The sequence below is a fragment of the Alosa pseudoharengus genome, unplaced genomic scaffold, assembly GCF_046254945.1.
Source record: "Alosa pseudoharengus isolate Yale_2024_CS ecotype anadromous, Long Island Sound unplaced genomic scaffold, YU_APseudo_1.1 YU_APseudo_1.1_scf_12, whole genome shotgun sequence".
Taxonomy (NCBI): Eukaryota; Metazoa; Chordata; class Actinopteri; order Clupeiformes; family Clupeidae; genus Alosa; species Alosa pseudoharengus.
The window spans coordinates 7,150,803-7,171,344 of NW_027468587.1; the positions used below are offsets into that span (position 1 = coordinate 7,150,803).

The 20,542-nt window shown below is 39.9% G+C and overlaps 1 protein-coding gene and 1 long non-coding RNA gene across 2 annotated transcripts; one reads left to right on the forward strand and one right to left on the reverse strand.

The window, feature by feature from the left end:
- Nucleotides 1-6,001: 6,001 nt before the first annotated feature.
- LOC143118829 (uncharacterized) lies at nucleotides 6,002-8,850 on the reverse strand. The gene is made up of 4 exons (XR_012986217.1): nucleotides 8,741-8,850; nucleotides 6,618-6,688; nucleotides 6,404-6,487; nucleotides 6,002-6,087 (listed from the first exon to the last, which is right to left on the reverse strand). It is a non-coding gene; the product is annotated as an uncharacterized LOC143118829 (long non-coding RNA).
- A 9,010-nt stretch (nucleotides 8,851-17,860) lies between these two features.
- LOC143118825 (apolipoprotein C-II-like) lies at nucleotides 17,861-19,829 on the forward strand. The gene is made up of 4 exons (XM_076279942.1): nucleotides 17,861-17,909; nucleotides 18,946-18,992; nucleotides 19,167-19,282; nucleotides 19,742-19,829. Exons 1-4 carry the CDS (start codon nucleotides 17,861-17,863, stop codon nucleotides 19,827-19,829), a joined length of 300 nt encoding a protein of 99 aa, XP_076136057.1.
- The last annotated feature ends 713 nt before the right edge of the window (nucleotides 19,830-20,542 follow it).

Here is a 20,542-nt window from a genome sequence, read left to right on the forward strand (position 1 = left end):
CAATCGATCAAAAAAGTGAGCACAAGGCCAAAGTGATGGCAAATGTTCCTGCCTCAAAACCCAGATTGCTGCTAAAAAGGTGCAGTCTACAATCATTGTGGAGACATGAAGAGGCTTGGTGGGTATTATATGAACCATTTTGAGAGCTGTGGTGGTAAATAAAGATGTTTCCAGTGATAGTTTAAAAAGGGTATGAATAATTTTGAACACTTTTTTTTATTCCATGTTTTTACCACATTGTCTTGCAACCTTTTGGCATGTGCAAGTGCCATTTTAAGTAAGAACAAACATATTGAGAAAAATCAATATTTGCCAGGGGTATGAATAATTTTGTTCTTAACTATATCTTAAAAAAGTCTAAAAAGTGAACATCCGAATGAACTGCTTCTCAAATTAAAAGATAGCTATGCTATCATAAAAAAAGTTGCATTACGTAATCCAGATTACATGTAATCCGTTACTACCCAACCCTGAGCTTACCTCGTTGTGTGCATCATTGGTGTGCGGGTGGGTTATATGGTGAGGCCCATCGGGCGCTAGAGGGAACCTTATTGTATTGGGTGGGTATAAGGCTACTACTAATACGCAGTAGCCTATTTGTACCAACAGTAGGTCTACGTGTTGTAATTGTTTGGGAGCTTGTCGCTGTGATGTGCTTCGATTGCCTTCTAGACCTCACAGTTAAGTCAACAATCCAGGAGATAGTGGAAACCGGTCATTACAACAGAGCCCGAGTAGCCTTTGTAGCCTAGTAGAATTTCCCCATTATGGGTCTCCATAGCTGGTGGTTGACACCACAGGTGCCCCTGCTACAAAGAGTAGAAGTCCGCTATAAACCATGACCACCTAAAGTCTTTAATTAGCTGCCTACGGTTATCATCACATTACCAATATGAACTGTTACAGACAGCTGTAGGCCTAGTCCATGTCAAGGTAACACGAAGTTGCCACCACAGCACAGCGAGCGGTGAGAAAATGTCGGGAATTACTAAATGTGAGCACGAAATACATATTTCGAGAGCTTAATTGAGGCCTACAACGGAGTCACAAGGGGCGTGTAGAGTGATAGTCGTACCTAGCGTTCATGGGCTTCGGAAAAACCTTTCTCCGAGTGAAAACATCATCATTCCGCGTCATTCACGTCACTTAATGTTTGAGTCAGAGGTCGGAAACTGGGGCTAGATTTTGCTAACAGAGTTGCCCAGTTAGGGGCTCGTCATCACTTTTGTCGTCACGTTGTAGTTCGTTTGTAGTCCATGTGGCCTTTCATGTTCAACAGTTTTAGGCTACGTTTATACGGTGACGATGAAAAGAGAAGACGCAGAAGTGGCGTCTCGTCTTCATTTTTTTATTCGCGTTTAGACGAGCATTCTCAGGGGGAAATCTTTGTTTATATGAAGACGCAAGAGTATGTGATATTCGATTGGATATGCATTCCAGACCGCTGGGTGGTGGTGTGATAGAACCCCGGTACGTCACGTGCAGACATTCTAATTTGACAGTTTAGCCAGAGAGGTAATCAAGGATCTTTGGTTTAGCCGTTTAGACGGAGACACAACCCGGGTCGTCTTCAAAACTCTACACTCTGGAAGGAGTCTTCAGATTTTTGCGTCTTCAAGCCCCGATGGCGGGGTCGTCGTGTAAACGAAAGGCACTTATGATAAAATATTTTGTCGTCTTCCTTCACAATCGTTCTCGTATAAACTAATGTGAACTTGGGAATTTGCCGTTTTTGTCACTTGAAAGCTGCATATCTTTCTTTCACGAGCATCTTACACTATATTTTAAGCAAATACAGTTGTTTGTTTAGGATTAGTGAGTGTATGTTTTAACCTTTGTTGTGGCATCCGTGTTTGTCACACATTCCGATGGCAAAGCACATGAACACTTGCTGTCGGAAAAACAAAGTAGCCATGGGGGCGGTCCTTGTCATTCCGAGGTGTTCTGAATGCACCATTAGGCCTTATGTGTGTGGGCCTTCAGATGCAGCAGGTGTGTGATTTCCAAAACCATGGCGGGAGAACCGAATGCACTTTGGTCAGCTTGCATTTGTTTGCTGTTGCTGTTAGAATGTTAAATTCTTGCGATAGATGTCTTCAGACAATAAAACGTAATTTGGAAGGGAAATTGAAGAGAAGAGTTGCCCCTTGCGTTGGCCGTACAATGTACTGTGCATACAATTTATTCATGAAATCATTCAATATTACAACAATAAAAATAGCTTGTCTTAATTGAAACATGCTTCGCGCACAAATGATAGCCTAGGGCAGCGGTTCCCAAACTTTTTTCCCCGCGACCACCTTCTACATCCTGACTCGGCTCGCGTACCCCCACCATCCAACACATAAAAAAGTAACTCATTCTATTGACGCATTCCAGGCATCGTTGTTTAATTAGCCGCCCTACATGATAACATAATCAAAATGTGCAACTGGTCTATGAGCTCTCACATTAAAAAAAACAGTGTGGAGAACCACATTAGAATGGTTAGGTAGCATCTCACTGCAGACCACGCACTGTGGCTTTGGGCAGTCTGTCTCCCAATCCACGTGAAGCCTAGGGCTATATGCCTCATCATACTTTCGTTTTCTTCGCGCAGTCTTTTCTGTCTCGTTCTTTCTTTTATCCCCCTGCGCTCCATCTCCACCTTCATTAGTCTGCCCCCATCCCATTCCATCCTTACCTGTGTCCTGCTCTGTTTCTCTCGCTTCTCCTCTTCGATCGCTTTAATTAGGCCTTTTGGACAGTGTCCCTGTTTTTAGCCAGTTTTCATGTTTACACAGCCTTCTACCTAGCCTATACTTCAACAAAACTACGCGCCAGATATTCTGGCTGCCCGCAGGAAATCACGTGTAGCCTATTGTGTGTAGCTTATTTTTTAATGAAAACATACCCTATTACAGAGTTTAAAAATGATTTTCTTTAATTTCACGTTTCCATATCATTATAACCGGATTCGAAATTATGTATTATTTATGAATTAATTATAGTATTAATTCATTAATCATTTTTAACTCCTTTCCGCCATTGCCCTTTTCATCTCGCGTACCCCCAAGTGGCAGCTCGCGTACCACTGGGGGTACGCGTACCACAGTTTGGGAATCCCTGGCCTAGGGCAAAGAGAATGGACATCTCAACATAAGGATACATTAGAAGATGATGATTAGTGTAAACTTTGTCACACGACAGTTCTTTAAAAACGCAACGTTCCATTCAGTCATAAATCATTCAAGCGTAGGCCTAGTGCTCGTCATGAAAAGAAAACAGCAGCTTAATATTTTTCAGGTGTTTAACAGTAGGCCTAGGCGCACTGTTAGCAGTTATGCCGAAGGCAGTGAGATTATTAGGCATTGCATCCTGTCACTCAACATCCAGGGTTCCCACACCTTGGTGAACATCAAATTCAAGGACCTTTCAAGGACTTTCCAGGACCAATTTCCTCAAATTCAAGGACCACACGTGGCGGCATTTACCTACTGTGACCGCTGAATAGGTTATCATATTTTAATACAATGCAAATTCAATAAAAGACTAAACGGCATAGAAGTTGTTGGGTCAGAAGCAATGCAAGAAAGTGGACTGAATTTATAGCCTACATTGATATTGATCATATTCATAGCCTACATTCATATCCATAGTACACGGCTATGCCATACTACATTACATATAATATGTACATTAGCCTACCATTTCATGGAATTTTATGGAAAAAAGTGCAGCATTGAGATGTTCAGAATTATATAAATTTGTTTCACTTACCTTCATCTTTGATTAAGCTAGTTTTTGACTTCTGTTTAAAATGCCACGGTTGCCAGAAAGCTGCTCAGAGATATATTTAAACCATTCTCAGGCTTTTGTTACCTTTGTTAAAGACACAATTTCAGTGCATTTTTTACACCCAGTAACTATACATGTGACAAACTTTCCTAGTATCCTTAACAAGTAAAACTGACAAAGAATTGGCATAAACTCTGTTGGTTTATTCAACAACCCAACCCATACTCTACCATATCTTGGTATTGCACATAACATTCTACTATATAAAACAGAAGCAACAAATACTAAACCAATTAAATTGAAAAAGGAATAAATAATAAATAAAACTTGTTCAGTTCATTGAACATATTTAGCCTGACATTGTAAACAGCAATAACACACAACATGTGTTGAGAAACATTGCCCATAAAAAGGTACAAAACATTATACAATAAGAACACTAAATGAAATAAATTACAAATAATGTAATAAACTGTTACATTCTTTTCAGATATTCAATCTAAACACAATGTGTAAACGGGAGCATGTAAAATTAAACACGCTTGTAAACTCCTGGATGTTTCTTAAAAACAAACAAAAAAACACTATATTACATACACTCAAAAAAATATCTTGTTGGATTTAATTAAAAATGTTTTGTCAAGTGGCTCCACGAAACTGTATTAACTTTCTTAAGTAAACTCATCCAAAAAACAAAGTTCTTAAGTAAATCCAAAGTAAACAAGTTGAATTTGTTCTGCATAACATTTCTAAATAAAATTGAACAAATGTGTTCAAATAGCAAACAGACACACGGTCTTCAAAACAAATTTGCATTTATTTAGCTCCATTCTCATCAAACCATCAGGGACATTTTTTAGTAAAATAGAAATGCAATGAACAGAAAAATATCTCTGCTAAACACGGCATGTTTAGTTTTGTTACATTGTTAGTGATTCAACTATAATGTCTACATCTTCTAGTGGAGGCATTGGCACCCTCATGTTTGATTGCAAAGATCCCGATGGTGGTTTTCTCCATCTGGCTCTGGGCATCAGTCAGCGTCCTTTACCACAGACCAAAAAAAATACATTTAATTGACTTTTCAAACAAAAGTATATGTCTTTAGATATGTTTGAATTCAGTGGATTAACCTCACATCTCCCATCTCCTTTAAATTAAAGCAATGGTTCTGAGTGAATTTCACCCTTGGGTCATTTGCATGATCATTGCGAGTGCCAACCCCCCCCCCCCCCCCCCCCGTAGCTTTTTTTCCTTTGGTCGAAAGTTTGTAAGTAGCCTACACCAGGAGTTTATTTAAATAACACTTGCCTGAAAGCTTCAACTCTCTGCTGCTACCGCTACGTCAACATCACTTCCGTGATTTGTGAAAAGCCCGTAAAAGTCCTTTGCGAAATTCACACGTGTAAAGGAAAAGCTAGTGAACACTCCATAGTCATATATTGATAACTGGATGATATATGAAATTGTATTTTCAGGTCAATAAGTGTTGACCTGAAAATACAAGCATTTATAAAACTTATGCATCGCTTTCTGCCAGGACTTTTACGGGCTTTTCCCAAATCACAAAGTGACGTCGACGTAGCGTTGCAGTAGGTGTTGTTTACAGACCCTTTTTGTACTACTGTAGAAGTTTGGTAATATTCCGGACATTATTAGTGGGGTAATTTACGAGATACACTTCTGGTTTCAAAAGTGCTAATGCTAAGCCATTGGGCTGAAACATAGACTGATAGTGCGAACTTGACCAATGTTCGACCAAGGGAAAAAAGCTTCTGGGGGTGTGTTTGGCTCGTGGTCATTGTGCAAATGACCCTAGGGTGAAATTCACTCCGAACCATTGCTTTAGACTCTCTGCTCTCCCAAATCCCTCTAACGTCTATGATTTCTTTTAACTCAAAAGCTAGTTAACCAAAGATTAAAACTTTGGGTGACATTTTACCAACACAGACTAGGAAGCTTTGTCTGTAAAGGGTGTATGCATGGTCAGTGACAAACAGACCAATGGTGACTTGTTCTGCTGTAACATGCATTCTGCTTTAATATGCATATAGACAGACTTAACAAAACATTACAAGCACCGAAACATGAACAAGGAAATGTCCATGGGTACTAAAATAATATAAGAAGCCATATTCATTCATACCCATCTTGCCACTAGACGTACCACTTCTACTCTCGCTGCTGTAATGCTTTACTGTTTTTTTTATATTCATTTACACTTACCAGGTATTCCTTTATGAGTTTCTCCGAGCCTTCGTACACAAGTGCTTTCAGGTTGCAAGTTCTCAACAAGCCAATGGTATGATTCTGCAAAATAGGGAAATGAACATACAACTTACATTTACAAATTAAGTATCTTAATGTTTAACATGCCTTACCATGCAACCCCCAATGTTAAATGTTAAAAGAGATTTTTGGAACGCACTGATCTTCAATGTAAATCTATTCATGGGGTTGAAACAGGCAGTACACCCCTATGTCAATGTTAACTTTCAAATTCATGTCAGCAAGGTAAGACCTTTCAAAAAAAGTTAGCAGTTGCATGGTAAGGTCCGGTAGCTCATGGCCTAATATTGGATCACAGGTTTTCAAAGTGGGAGGCACAAAACAACTTCTCACTAACCTGGTCAATGGCAGCCATGATCTCCTCCCTTCCTACGCACACACAGCAGACAGCCTGGAGCAGTTGATGTCGAGTTCTGACATTCTGACAACGTTATGAGGGGAGAGGAGATAGGAAGAACAAGTAACAATACAACCCAGCATTTGGAAATACAGAAAGAATTACAATTAGCATATGGCATGGGTGTCTGTGACCAAAGTGACCATGAGCTAACCTGTAATACTTCAATAAATGAGACCTTGATGACACTCCGGTCTTGCGCTCTTTGCACTGCCACATAAAGGCCTGTGGGGAGAAAGAGAAAGTATATCAAACTCAACAAATTTACACTAAAATGTGTAAAACTATAATAATATTAGATCACAGAATCAATTGAGAATTTTAATAAAATTGAACTAGGAAGATAACCTTTAATTAGATTGGCTTGTTTGTGATTTAATTAGTTACTTGTTTGTGATTAACAAATCATTCAAACATTGAAGAGTAGGCAGCTTCTAGCATGACAAATGTGAAATTATTTACCTCCCGAATATAGTGGTTGAGAACAAATGTGTGTGCTTAAAATTGACAAGTTCCCATGCAAGAAACTGCCATTTGCTTTCTTTAACTGATATATAAGCCGGATGAGAGCCAAGTAGCCTATGATAGCAATACAAAAATACTATAGTATTTTTGCAGCTACACGTGTATGGTATAAAATTCTCGCCAAAAGTTTTCTGTACCTGTACCAAAGTTTTGTGCTTGTAAGAATATTTTGTGCTCGTAAAAATGATTTGTGTACATGTAAAAATAATTTGTATCTGTAAAAATATTTTGTGCATGTAAAAATGGTTTGTACATCTTCAAATCCGTTTTCTCACTGTGTAGAATTTTTTTTTTGTGAATTTGCTAACGATATTTGCACGCACGGATTTTCCATTTGCAAGTGCGCATCTGTTTTCTACAGACATGAAACAGATCTACGGGTACGAAACGAATGTACAAGTACAAAACTTTTTTACAAATTTTCCCAAAACAGCCAATCACAGCACTGCTTACCAGTGTTGCGCGGTCTGCCCGAAATTAAGCGGTCGCCCGCGGATGACCGCGGTCACCCGCGGTTATGAGTCATAAACAAAATATTTTAATGATATTCGGGTCATTTGCGGGCGGGTCAGTTAAAATTAATTAAATATATATTTTCTACAAATAGGCCTACTTAAAATATCACGAGAAAGCTAGCATCAATACAGTAAAGCATCAATACAGTAAAGTCAACAGTAAAGAAGCAAGACGCGAGTTAAAATAATAAAGACACCCCTTCAGGAAAAGCGATATAGGCTGTGGTTATGGTCTAGGCCTACTTCTTGCGAAGCCATTTAAAAGTATGACAGCCAAAACGGGCAGCCTGCAGGAATAAATGTTATGGCACAGACTACACAGCCATATCTACCGGTATGTATAGGTTCGCGCATGCATAAAAGTTACCTTAGTTCGTTGTGTTTGTGACTTTAAACAGTGGATGTGCTTTAGTAAAGCTTTGTGTTTCATTCAGCATTATAAACCAGTTCTTACGCTAACGTTTTGACCAGCAATGTATCTCTCTTGCCTACCTCGCCTCACCATTTCTGTTTTCGAAAGAAAGATGTATGTCCATGGCCTTCAAATCTTATCCTAGTGTTCTTATCCTTTGTGCGTTGCGTGCTTGCTTGCGCTCTTATTCTCATTCTTTCTCCTGCGCAAACATTATGTCCTGCATGCTTACTGCGTGTAGTTCTACTGCATCAAGTTTCGTAAATAAATTAGTTTGTTTTTACAGAAATGGCCTACTGTCACACTGCATGCAGCCTATAACCAAAAGCACACATTTTGTAAATAAGCGGGTCGGATCGCGGGTCGGGTATAATTTTGTCCTAATTAATATTCGCGGTCCGAGTTGCGGTCGGGTTGATTAAAATATCGGGCGACCGCGGGCCGCTTGTGACCAAACCCGCGCAACACTGCTGCTTACTGAACGGCCAGTCAGCCGATCAGCTCGCTTCTTTAATTCTGAAACGCTGAACGCTGCAGCTCTTGGTACATCCATGTAAACACCACAGTTCAGAAGAGGTGAAACACTTAAAAAAGAAGAGCTATCTTAGCTAACAAGCAAACAGCTCAACTTAGCTCTATTCCTCTATGATTTAGCTCGCCAGCCACCATGACAGATTTAGTAACTAGCTAACATTAGAAGCTAGCTGCTCGAGTTTAGTAACACATGTACACTATAAGATCTACTAAAATTATTATTTAAGTTGTTGTTACGACAAACTCGCTAAACTCAAAACAAAAACACTATGAACAGCAACAAATACATACCTTGCAATTACAGGATCCAAAAATGTTCCGTGAGTAAGCAAGGAAAAAATGGCGGAGCTTCACTTTCTCAACCGTCTCTGGCGGAGTCCTCACCATGGTCCTCATAAATTGTGAAATAATGCTACGGCAACTATAGAGGGACAAATTTCCTAATCTAATGCGTTTTGTTCAAGAAAGTTGTGTAGATCCAATGCAAACATGTTAAGTTAATCAGCAAAAACGCATTATTGATTTGAAATAACACAACTAACTCAATTTCACCTTAGAAACCTAATTTTGTTCTGTAAATCCTACGAAAGAGGATTTATTAAGATGAACAATAGTGAGATTTCATTTTTTTGAGTGTAAAGGTATTTATGTCAGCAGGTTATTTCAAAGTTTTCAGATCATTCAGCAGACTTACATTAAGTATAAATGAGAACATGTTTTTAAAACACGCTTGTAAGCAAAAAATACCACTATATTTTACTCCTGTATGTTTCTTACATAAAGTGTATATATGCACATGGGCAGTTCCAGCGTTATGGATGTGACAATTGGACTCATATTGGTAAACAAAATGCCTTAGAGTGGGGGCAAAATTAGTATCAGTGAATTAATTTGCATAACTTAATGTAACCTCTGTCCTCTGAATACTGAGAAATCCTCAAATTTCATATAATCAATTTCATCCTAAGAATACAAGGCATTTTATCAGCGTTATGGATGTGACATGAAATGGACACACTTTTGTGAGAGATTACAGGTTTTCTACAAACTCTGTGAATTTTGAAGGAAACTGCCGAAACTATGATATATGTAGCATGAAGGAGACTTGAATGAAAACAAAAAGTGTGTTTTTGAAACTATGCGTCATTTTCGTAATGCATTATGTAGGAAAAACTGCCATTATGGATGTGACGTGTCTGAACCAGTCCTCGACAAACTACATAAAACACATAATTAAGTAGTGAATTTTGATATGAAACAATTGAAATAGTAATCATGAAAAACTAGCGATGAAATTGTTGCTTCCTCAGTGCCCACTAAGAGACACAGGAAGAATCAGGACAACAAGTCATTTAAAATATAAAAAATATTTTTTTTTTTTTTTACTGTCATTAATTTTGGTCAGTGATTTCCCGGTTACTTAAACACCAGGGAACATGAAACTTGGTGGCCACTCCCTTAAATAACTAGCCCTACCTGAACCGTTGCACCCAAGATGACAAAATATTTATAGTATGATAGTCTCAAGAGCCCGCATCAACCTAACCCATACGCACTCATTTGTGATTTGCACACATAAAGTACATGTGCACACACGCACACACACACGCACGCACACAGACAGGCAAGCACACACACATAAACACATACAGACAGGCAAGCACACACACACACACACATGCACAAACACACACCCACACGAATGCAGACACATAAACACCACACACACACAGGCACGCATACGCATGTGCGCATGCAAACACACACACGCACACACACGCACACACACACACACATAAACACACAAACACAGGCACGCATACGCACATGCACACACACACACTTATAAACAAAAGCAAACTCACATATGCACACACTCATTTACATGCACATGAGTTGCAGGAGTAGCAAATGGAGACAAATTGACAAGCGTGATTTATTTTTGCGAAGAGAATATGCAGGACTGTAGCATAAACTTTTCCTATAAAACGTTATGGATGTGACATGGCCATGGAACTTGCTGACTTAAAAACAAAAGCCTTACAAATGTAAGGAGTTGTGCACTTAAAGGCAAGATGAGCATAGACATTGCTCTACCATTCCCTTGTCAATCTGGAATTTGTCAAATGGCACAATTTGTTTGAACCTTGGGTCCATTTATCCACTTTTTAAATATGTATAATATTACCATGTGAAAAATGTTGTTTCTGTATGGTTGCACACCATATTTATGATGTAAAAAGAGTGTAATTCTTCATCAAATTCAATCAGATCAGTTACAAACAATAAAATATAGACCTAAATGAAGATTTTAACAACAGTTCTATTTGCGTATGCACAACTTTTTTTTCCATGGTAAGGAAAGTTTTCAGAACAATTAGTAGACCTACATTCAGTGTAAACGTGCGCATGTAACATTGAACACGCCTGTAAACTCACAAACCAAAAAAAAAAAAAACACTATATTTTACTCTAGTATGCTTTTTAAAAAAAAAAGAAAGAAAAAAAACACCTTTCCCATATGGTACGAAACATTAGACCAGGGTAGCTTGTGACAAATCACCACTTTTGGTTTTTTGAGTCCTTCATTTGCTTTTCAGTTCATTTAGTTTCTCATCAAGCTTCAAGTTTTTCCATTTCAGCCACTGCCTCCTTTTTTTCCCTTGCTCCTTTTCGCAAACTGTTTGACTTGGCAATAAGGGTAAGTTTGCCTGTTTTCTCTGCCTCAAGTGCTAGTTTATCGGCACTTGTCTCAAGAGCAGCCATATCTTCTTCAAGTCTTTTTTTCTTGTTTTTCAGGTCATCAATTTCATCTAGGGCATGCTTTCTCTTTTTGCTTTTCTCTTCTTCGGCTTTTTGCTTTTGCGCTTCTTCCAGATGAAAGACATATCGCTGTCTTGCGGCACCAACACTCATTAAGAGTGGCCTGTCTATTACGACATTATGGAGGCCATCTACCGCCCTCAGATGCTCTAGTATGCACCTCAGTGCAACATAGGACTCCCCTGCCAAGTTCTCAACTTCAATCTGGTGGTTGATCAAGAATCCTCGTTCTACAGAAGCTTGCCCGTGCGAAATCAGGAGGAGTTGGCGGCAAAGCTTCCATAGCTTACCATAGGGCTCCTGTTTTGACATCATGTCATGCAAAAATGTGTCCAGCCTGTCTCTGTATAGGTTGAAATTCGAGAAAACAGAGCACTGAGGCTGGGCAACTTCATCAAAGAACTGACTGTACAGGCGCATCAGGTCATCACAGTCATCTTCTTTAACACGGTGGACGTGTGCAAGGTTATTCAATGCCTTCTTAAATTTTGACCTGCTTGCATTTGCATTGTCACCTGCCATGTTCCTGGGGTCCAAGAATGAAAGAGACACAAGGGGATATTTCAGGGGGGACTTCTCACTAAGCTTCTGAGTGGTTAAAAGCAAACACTTTTTACAGTCATTTCTGAAGAGTAGTGAAGTTTTCTGGCTGATAGCTTTCGTGGTACACAACTCCCTCACAATCCTCCCAGCAACAAAGCCTATGTCGACTTTTGAGGGATCAACATGGCAGGAAGAATCATTGACCTCAATGTCGAGGAGTTTTTTAGGAGTTGTTGCCTCCTGCAGTATTTCAGATTTAATAAAGGCTCTTCAGTACCTTGTACAGGTCTTTGGCCAGGAATGGCACCATTGGTTTGTCAGCTTGGTAATCTCTCAAGAAGGGGGTGACTTCCCTACATACTGACAAAAGAAAATTCAGTTTTGCTGTCATAAGTAGGTCCCCAACAGCCTCCTTCACAACATCAAATGATTTGGTGTTTGGATTTGGACACACTTTTTGATTGACAGAACGTACATAAGCAGACATGTACGGAAGAACATCCAAAGCCCTTTCAAGAACAGGCACATTTTCGACCCACCTAGTTTGACAATACTTCAGGGGCTTTGGGGAACCTGACCCTACTGTCTTTTCATAATCCTCCCTTCGGGCTGGAGTATCTTTGAGCAATTGATACATTGCTCGAAGGACACTGTCAACTTTCCAATCAGTTCTTTCCATTCCTTTTTTGAATGCCCCATGGACTATGTGAAGACCACAACTGCCAATGTTTATAAGATGTGTGTTGTGTAGGGTTGGGTATCGGTTGGGTTTTATCCGATACCGGTGCCTACTCGGTATTTTTTAAACGGTTCCGGTGCCTAAACGGTTCTCAAACCGGTACTTAAAAAAAACAAACCAAACACACTTTGTCAAAAAACAATACCCTTTTATTTCCAGGGCCAAATTGAACACAATATTAACTTAAATCTTTAAACAAAATAAATACAAGTACCATATGTTAATAATAAATAAACCAATCTAAAATAAAAATTCACATTGATAAAACAATATTGTATCAAACAATATAATAATACTGGAGATTGATACTATTAAAATAGATACAAATATAAAACACAAATATAGAACAATATATTGCACAACAGTATTGCACCTTTAAAGAGGCTTTTGTGACTGGTGAGGACACTTTACATCAGTTTTTTTAACAATTCTTCTGCAGGAATATTACCATATTGGCCTTCTCTGGCAATATGCGGCATCTCTCCTGGCTTATAGCATGCCCAGCACAGGAGAAAACCCTCTCAGAGGGGGTTGATGAGGCCTGCACACACAGGTACACCTCTGACAGGACAAACAAATTAGGGAGGGTATCCCTCTTACTCGCCCACCAGGCCACAGGGTCTTGTCCAGATGGGATAGCTGGCAGGCCTTTGTATATCTCCATCTCTTTCTGGACCTGCTCTGTGATGGAGAGGGCACTGCTTGTTGTTTGACTTGTATGGAGAAGTTCTCTGTCTTCATCCTCAAACAACTGCTCCAAGGCTGACATCTTGTGAGCTCCTCTTGGCTGGAAAATACAAACAAGTTTAGTATAGCACAAAAAAACAACTACAGTATTCATTGTAGACTAGATAGATAGTATATGGTTGAACTTACATGTATGCCTCCTTGGTCCTCCTCCTCACCTGCCTCACTCTGATGAGGGTCCTCTATTGGAAGCTGTAGACACAAACAGATTGCCCATAAAACAGCAATGCTTAATTACAGAAACTAACATGGGCATGGACATAGTGCATATGAAAAAAGATGAACAATTATCTCTGACAAACATGCAGTAAAATACCTGAGCTGCCGTAGCATTGTCAATCACTGCTTTCTCAAGCCTATCCCAAGCTTCCGCAACACCAACTTCCAGCCTTCCTTTAAATCGAGGATCCATCAATGTGGCCTCCTGAAGGAAGTTCTGAATGTCTTGATCCTATAATGAAAACATGGTTTAGTGTCTAATGGGGAAAATGGTGTAGTTTGCCTTCTTTCTTTGTGAACATAAATATTGGCTGCAAATGAAAAGTACCTGATATCTTTTCTCGAGATCTCCCCAGACCTTCTCTTTTATAGCAGCCATAAAGACATTGTCATCATCGGAGGTTGAATAGTGTGCCTTCAGCTTCGTGAGGATTGGGATGATTTGGCTGCATGTGGGGGACTTGTTACTTAGAAAAAACTTTGTCGCCGCACACTCTATCTCTTTTTTAAAACAATGAAGAGATAGAGTGTGCGGCGACAAAGTTTTTTCTTAGTTTATTTCCCCTTGCCAGCACCTCGGAGGGTGTGCGTTCTTTTCTATATTTTTGGGGACTTGTTACTTGACACGCAGAGGGTTGAGGTGTACAAGACTTTCATGCATTTCATGAATTCCTCTGCCTTCTCAAAATCACTCTCTGTAAGCCTTTCTAGTCTGTGGAAAATAAACAATAATGTTAAGAACAAAAGGTAAATTGATATTGTTGCAAGTGACCCTCTTGTCCATCACCTCACCTGTCCCTCTCCATTGGCCTCCTTAGCCTTTGATCAAGGCAAGCTGCCTGAATTGCAGGGAACTGCTCCACAAACCGCTCCACCATGAGGTATAGAGAATTCCAGCGAGTCCTCACATCCAGGATAACATTATGCTCTGGCAAATCTAAAGCACAGACATTTGAATTACAATAAACAATAGCTTATACTTAAAAGTATTACTTTTCAAGATCTATTTAAAATGATATCTATGCTATTTACTGAGGAGTCGCTGCTTTTCTCTCAGAACAGTTTTGCTCATGGTGGAGCGCTTCAGCCACACCACCACTGCGCGAATCTTTGCACACCACCTCGTTACAGCTTGGATGCCGTACACCTTCTGTGCTGCCAGGTTGAGTGTGTGGGCAAAGCACCCAACTTTTAAAAATGTCAAGTTTCTGTCAAGTTGTATGCGTTGTCTACTGTGGCAGCTATGACTTTTCCAGTCAACTTGAACTCCTCAAGAATACTGTTGATTTCCTCTGCCACCACTGGCCCTAGGGTGAAATTACTCCAAACCATCGCTTTAAGCTCTTTTAAATCTTCCCATTTTTTTTCCTTCCTTTTGCTATTTATGGCCTGCAGGCCTTGTTGACCTGTGCTCATACAACTCAGCAGGGGAAAGATTCTATTGGGGAAAGGTAGAATGGGGTGAGGGGTGAGTTTAGCATTTATACAACCTTCTGTCCATCTGATCAATAAAGATGTGCCTGGGCTCATTTTCATACATTTACTGTGATTTCACCCATTACAGTTTTTCTCAGTCGCTTTGGTACAATTCTCAGATCAGAATTGAAATTCTCAAAACTACCTGTTCAATCTCCACATCATTGTGTCACTTGTGCACATCAAAAAAGCAGTTTCTCATTTCTTTGAACAAGTATCAAATGCTTTGGTACATCCATGCAAATGATTATGTACAATTCTCTGCTGTTTCCTACATTATCAATGGCTTATGTCATGTTGATCAAAATGTATTATAATGGGTCTCTGTTGAATAGTCTCACCCCCCACAACATTTAGGCATTAGTTCATAGCAGAGTTATGCAAAATGGTTGAACAAGTTGTCATAATATGTCAAGCACGATGATATTCGTTGTGATGTGAATGAGAATTTGTGGCCCAACAGACAGGAACACCAGGAGGTGTAGGAAGGCTGCACTGTAATTCCTACAGCACTGCATGTACAGTTTTGTTTTTTGTACAATTCTGAACATAAATTGTTTCTAAGCGTAGTTTTGTATTGTTTTCACTATAGGTAAAGAAAACAGTATTGTTGTGTAATTGTGCCTTAGAGTTTCAGAGGATTGGCAATCTCTTCAGAAGTGATAAGTACACTAACAAAGGTGATAAGATTTCCTCAGGCATGACTTTGCCAGGCCCCTTCCACATGTCCCTCCCTGTTCGGACGCGTATCTTAGGCCACATCGACACTGTTGGAGGGGGGAGGGTCTCCTTTGGCAGCAGAGCACAGACTGTTTAGTACTGATAGCAGCAGCAGCACTGTGTACAAATATCTGCTGTTTTTCTTTTTTACATTTTCAATTGCTGTCATGTCGGAAAAATGTACTAAACTAGTTCCATGCTGAATATTCTCACTCCATACAGTAAAACAAATGATTTCATCGCTTAAATCATTACATGCAAAAGTGTTGAACTACTTGACATAACTAGCTGTCATGATCTGTCAAGCGAATTGTACTGTATACACTTCTGTCCTGACAGACAGAACGTCAGGATGTATAGAGAGATTTCCCTACACAGTAAATCTGGCTACAACACTCTGCCAAAGGGGTGTTTACTTTGTTTTGTTTGTTTGTTGTTTGCCCAACACTGTACAAGCCTTTGTTTCATTATAGTGTAACAATGTCTGTCAATAAATGGCTGTATGACCAGCAATATGCAATTTGAAACATATCCAGTCTCAATCAATCCCCACACACAATGATGTGTAACTTTGTGGTTTTGAAATAGCTATGCCACACAATAGTGCTGCCTTACAAAGTAAAACAGTCATATTGACAACATGACAAAGCAGATTGCTATCTTCTTTATACACAATGGTGTAAGAACTTGTCATCCTGATTGTACTGGCCATTTCATTAGCATAAATACTTGCTTTTGAGCAAGATACAGTACATGCTTTTGCAGGTAATCCAGTATTTGCACTAATTGCTTTGAGAAATGCACTGTTGTGCCAACTGTAATGATGCTTCAAGAAATTAACCGAAGTGACTGAGAAAAACTGTAAGACGCAACTGATCATATGCACTTTAATTTATTTACTTTTTATTTATTCAGCCCCTCTATTCTGGTCTTTTCATTCTATTCTTACTAAACATAATCCTGGAAATAATTCCCAGTGGATTGGGACTACAGTGGGCTAAGCTCTATTTCGGGCTTCTCTCTGGAAATGGCTTTATTGGGCTCTATTGCCAATATCCCAGGTGAGCTTGAAGATACTGTAGATGAGAGCCAGATAGAAAGACAGAGATCTGAGTTACATGTTGAACACATTGAGTCAAACACATTCCTGTGACTTTCTTGGACTACTTGTAGACTAAGGCTAACAACACCAAACTTAGGGCCTTGATTCCCAGCAAACAAACATAGGCTACAGATGTAAATGTATATCTACACCGTCTGTCTCTCAATGAATGAATACAATAACATCTGGGAACAGGTAAAGGGAGTGATAAGAACCAGTGACGCAAGGATGTAAAACATTCTTGGTTCTTCTTACCAGGTGTTGTGTGTTGTGAGTCGTGGTCTCTGAGTTATGGCTATCACCACGTGGAGTGCACTTTGGCATCAGAAGTGACAAGTCAACACCTTGTGTTTGTATAAATACTGTACGAGAACGGCCAGAGACGTGCACCACTCAATCTGCCTCAGGCTACTAAGGACGCATAAGCTGCAAAGGAGAGACCGTAAGTGCTGACCACTTAATGCTATTACACTCTAGGTCTTTGGTAGCTCCAACAACAAAATTGTGAAAACTAAAGGTCTTTTCTACATTCTCTAAGGCAATTCTCAGTGATTTGTATTGACATTCAGTGCAAAGTTACTATCTCCATTTCAGGATTGGTTTAGGTTTTTCAATCAGGGATTAAATTCAAGCGACAGTGTGATTTAAATTACCATGATTGGATTAAATAGCAGTGAATAGTGTCTGAGATAGACACATTACAACACCTGGCCTATAGGTAGGCTAATTGTGTCATAACAACAAAGAAGCACAGAGTTACTGTTATCGCAGGTGAAGTGTAAAAGGGAAAAACTAATTACAACTGCAACTCACAACTTCCAAAACTGCGATATCACACTTGCAAAACTGACGGGTTTGTATTTTTTAACTTCCTTTCAGAGGAGTTTAATCCTATCATGTAATTCTGATACCTTTCTGTTACATTTGCGTGTGCCAAAACCAGAAAATCTGTGTCTGTTTTAAAATCTGTTGTCTGTCTGTGCTATTGCTCTCAGTGTTGTCTCATTGAGGAAAATGTCTTGTGCCACAGACTGCTGTCATCATGAGGAAGCTCCTGGTTTGTGCTGTGCTTATTGCACTTCTTGCCATCGGTAGGTGAAGATGTCGACCTCATCCAAAAATCACCAGGACAAATTTCCCATTCTAATACTAAAATCAATTACTTCCTTTCAAATTCACTATATAATTTAATTAGTCATCAGTTGGCATATGTTTATAGATAAACCCCAGTTTCATGTAAATGTATGGATAAGTTAAGATTTACAACTAATTGTATAAGACCCTTTGTGATGGACCACATGTGTGAGGTCTTGCCATGGGCTGTTGGAGTTGAGCTAGCCTGTAAGAAATGTGAAAAAGTCAATAAGTCTCTAGAACTTTCTATAGTGATTAGACATCTGTCAGAAGTGAAGCCAACTGAGTGGACAGCAACGTTTGAGAAAGAAGAGGGTGTGTTTGGACAAACGTATGTGACATACATGTACAAACAATCAAGAGGATGCCTTCTTGTATGTGATTTCTGCAACAGTGATACTGCAAACGTGTTGATAGCCTATTGTTGATTTTTATGCTGTAGTGTAAAGCATGTCACACAGTAGCCTAGCCTACAGAAAACACTTAATTGATATATAATGATAACTTGTTAAATGTATGCCTACAATGGTTTATTAAACATCATAGTCATTTATTTAGTCAGCCATCATGTTTATGTTAATGAATAGGAAGGACATCTAAACGATAGCCATAAACCAAAATTTCGCGTAATATCTGCCGCGAGTCCCTATGCGTGAGTCACGAGCTCCTCCCAGCTGACTCTGGCAGATCACGTGGACAGTCAGTCGCAATCGATTATTTAATAAATAAATGTAAATTACGAATAATAATAAAAAGCTTCTACCTAATGTGACTATTTTTTCCATGAACTGTAAAAGAAAACACGTTTTTCCCCGCTGTATTCTCCATAAAGAGTAAAGTAAATTATGTACTTATTTCCGGAATTGACGTCACTTCCTGGACTCGTCTGAGGCTGGTCTAATGGGTCTGAGGTCTCTCGATGACTTAACCCCTACTGATGCTGGACTTCATACAATGCATTATTGACCTCCTGTCTGCTGCTGCCCCCTGCAGGTGCCGAGAGTAGCCGCGTGGCCAGGCAGGCTGAGGAGGAGGGAGATGTGCCCCAGGAGGAGGCTGTGGCCGCCCCAGCTGAGGAGGAGGCTGCACCCGCTCCAGCTGAGGAGGAGGCCCCGCATGCAGAAGAACACAGCGCACCCGCTCCAGCTGAAGAGGAGGCCCTGCATGCAGAAGAACACAGCGCACCCGCTCCAGCTGAAGAGGAGGCTGTTAAGCAGGGCACTGCAGCCAGAGTGATGAACACCCTCAGATCCTACTACGACCAGAGCCTCAACACCGCCTCTGGATACCTGGAGGATATCAGGGAGTTGAAACTGGAGGAGAAAGCCAAGTAAGTCCAAATGTAACAAATTATACATAACTCTTCAGCTTTCGCTACACCAAGCCCACATAACCAATGTGTCATATGCAATAAAAACAACTTTAAAAACGATTAATCTACTTCATTACAGTACATGCACTACAATCCAGTACATGTTCAGTGTAAATACATATTGACATACAAACACATTCGAATATGGAACTAGGGATACAGATGATAGAAACACAGTTTCTGACAATGTGATGTTCTACAGGAATAAATCTCACATTATACCTAAGAGTTTGGTGTTCTACAGGAATATATCTTACATGATGCCCAAGAGTTTGGTGTTCTACAGGAATATATCTCACATTATGCCCAAGAGTTTGGTGTTCTACAGGAATACATCTCACATTATACCCAAGACCCAAAATTCCAAAGCATTTCATTTGATCTCTTTCCTCTCCACCTCCCTCCACCCCCTCACAGGAACCTGTACGTGGAGACCACCACAGCTGTCAGGACCTACGCTGGGGTCGTGCAGGACCAGCTGTACCACATGGTCGGGTCCCAGTAAATATCCCAGACTTCATATACCGACTCAGTCCAAATTTAGGACAGACCATCTCTGATGCTGCAAGCTAGCTAGCTAGCATGGCTTGGCTGACATCATCTAAACTCTAGTTGAGGACCAGTGTGTTGGCACACTCATCAACAAGGTCTCAACAGTTTCTCACTGCAACAGGAAACTCACAGCTAACCTACTTCACATAGAATTCAATGATTCAACTGTATTGATATTTACATCAATCAGTCATACAAATATGGAGGAAGCACAGTTCTGTGGAAATGATTGACACAAGTTATTCCATGCCATTCGTTCAAGTGAACTGTCATGCAATAAAAAAAACATGCTGGTTTGAACAGACTCTTTCTGTTTCTGTTCTTTATGTCCCTCCAGCAGCTTATCCTTTCATTTTCCTTAGTAGAATTACAGTAACCTAAGATTCGATTGAGTTCCAAATAACCCAAAATCAAATCTCTGAATGAATGAGAGGGTTGGGGAAAGCTCTCTTAATCACAATCAACCTCTCTCGCTAGTCTTTTGGCAGCGGCAAGCTCTCAGGAACACTTACTTACACTTACACCTTAAAGGGACACCAGGCAAGCCTGATGCTTTTTCTCTACGAAACTCCCCCTCGCTCGGTCTGAAGCTCTTTTCCTTTTCTTTGCGTCTTCTGTCAAGGGTTTTCGCTGCTTCTTCGCCGGCTCTGCCATTATACACACGTT

What these genes read in the sequence shown, in the direction of transcription:
- LOC143118825 (XM_076279942.1), top strand. Translation starts at nt 17,861, where the DNA reads ATGAGGAAGCTCCTGGTTTGTGCTGTGCTTATTGCACTTCTTGCCATC. An exon ending in TATTGCACTTCTTGCCATCG is followed by an intron (nt 17,910 to 18,945) that starts GTAGGTGAAGAT and finishes TGCCCCCTGCAG; the next exon opens with GTGCCGAGAGTAGCCGCGTG. An exon ending in AAACTGGAGGAGAAAGCCAA is followed by an intron (nt 19,283 to 19,741) that starts GTAAGTCCAAAT and finishes ACCCCCTCACAG; the next exon opens with GAACCTGTACGTGGAGACCA.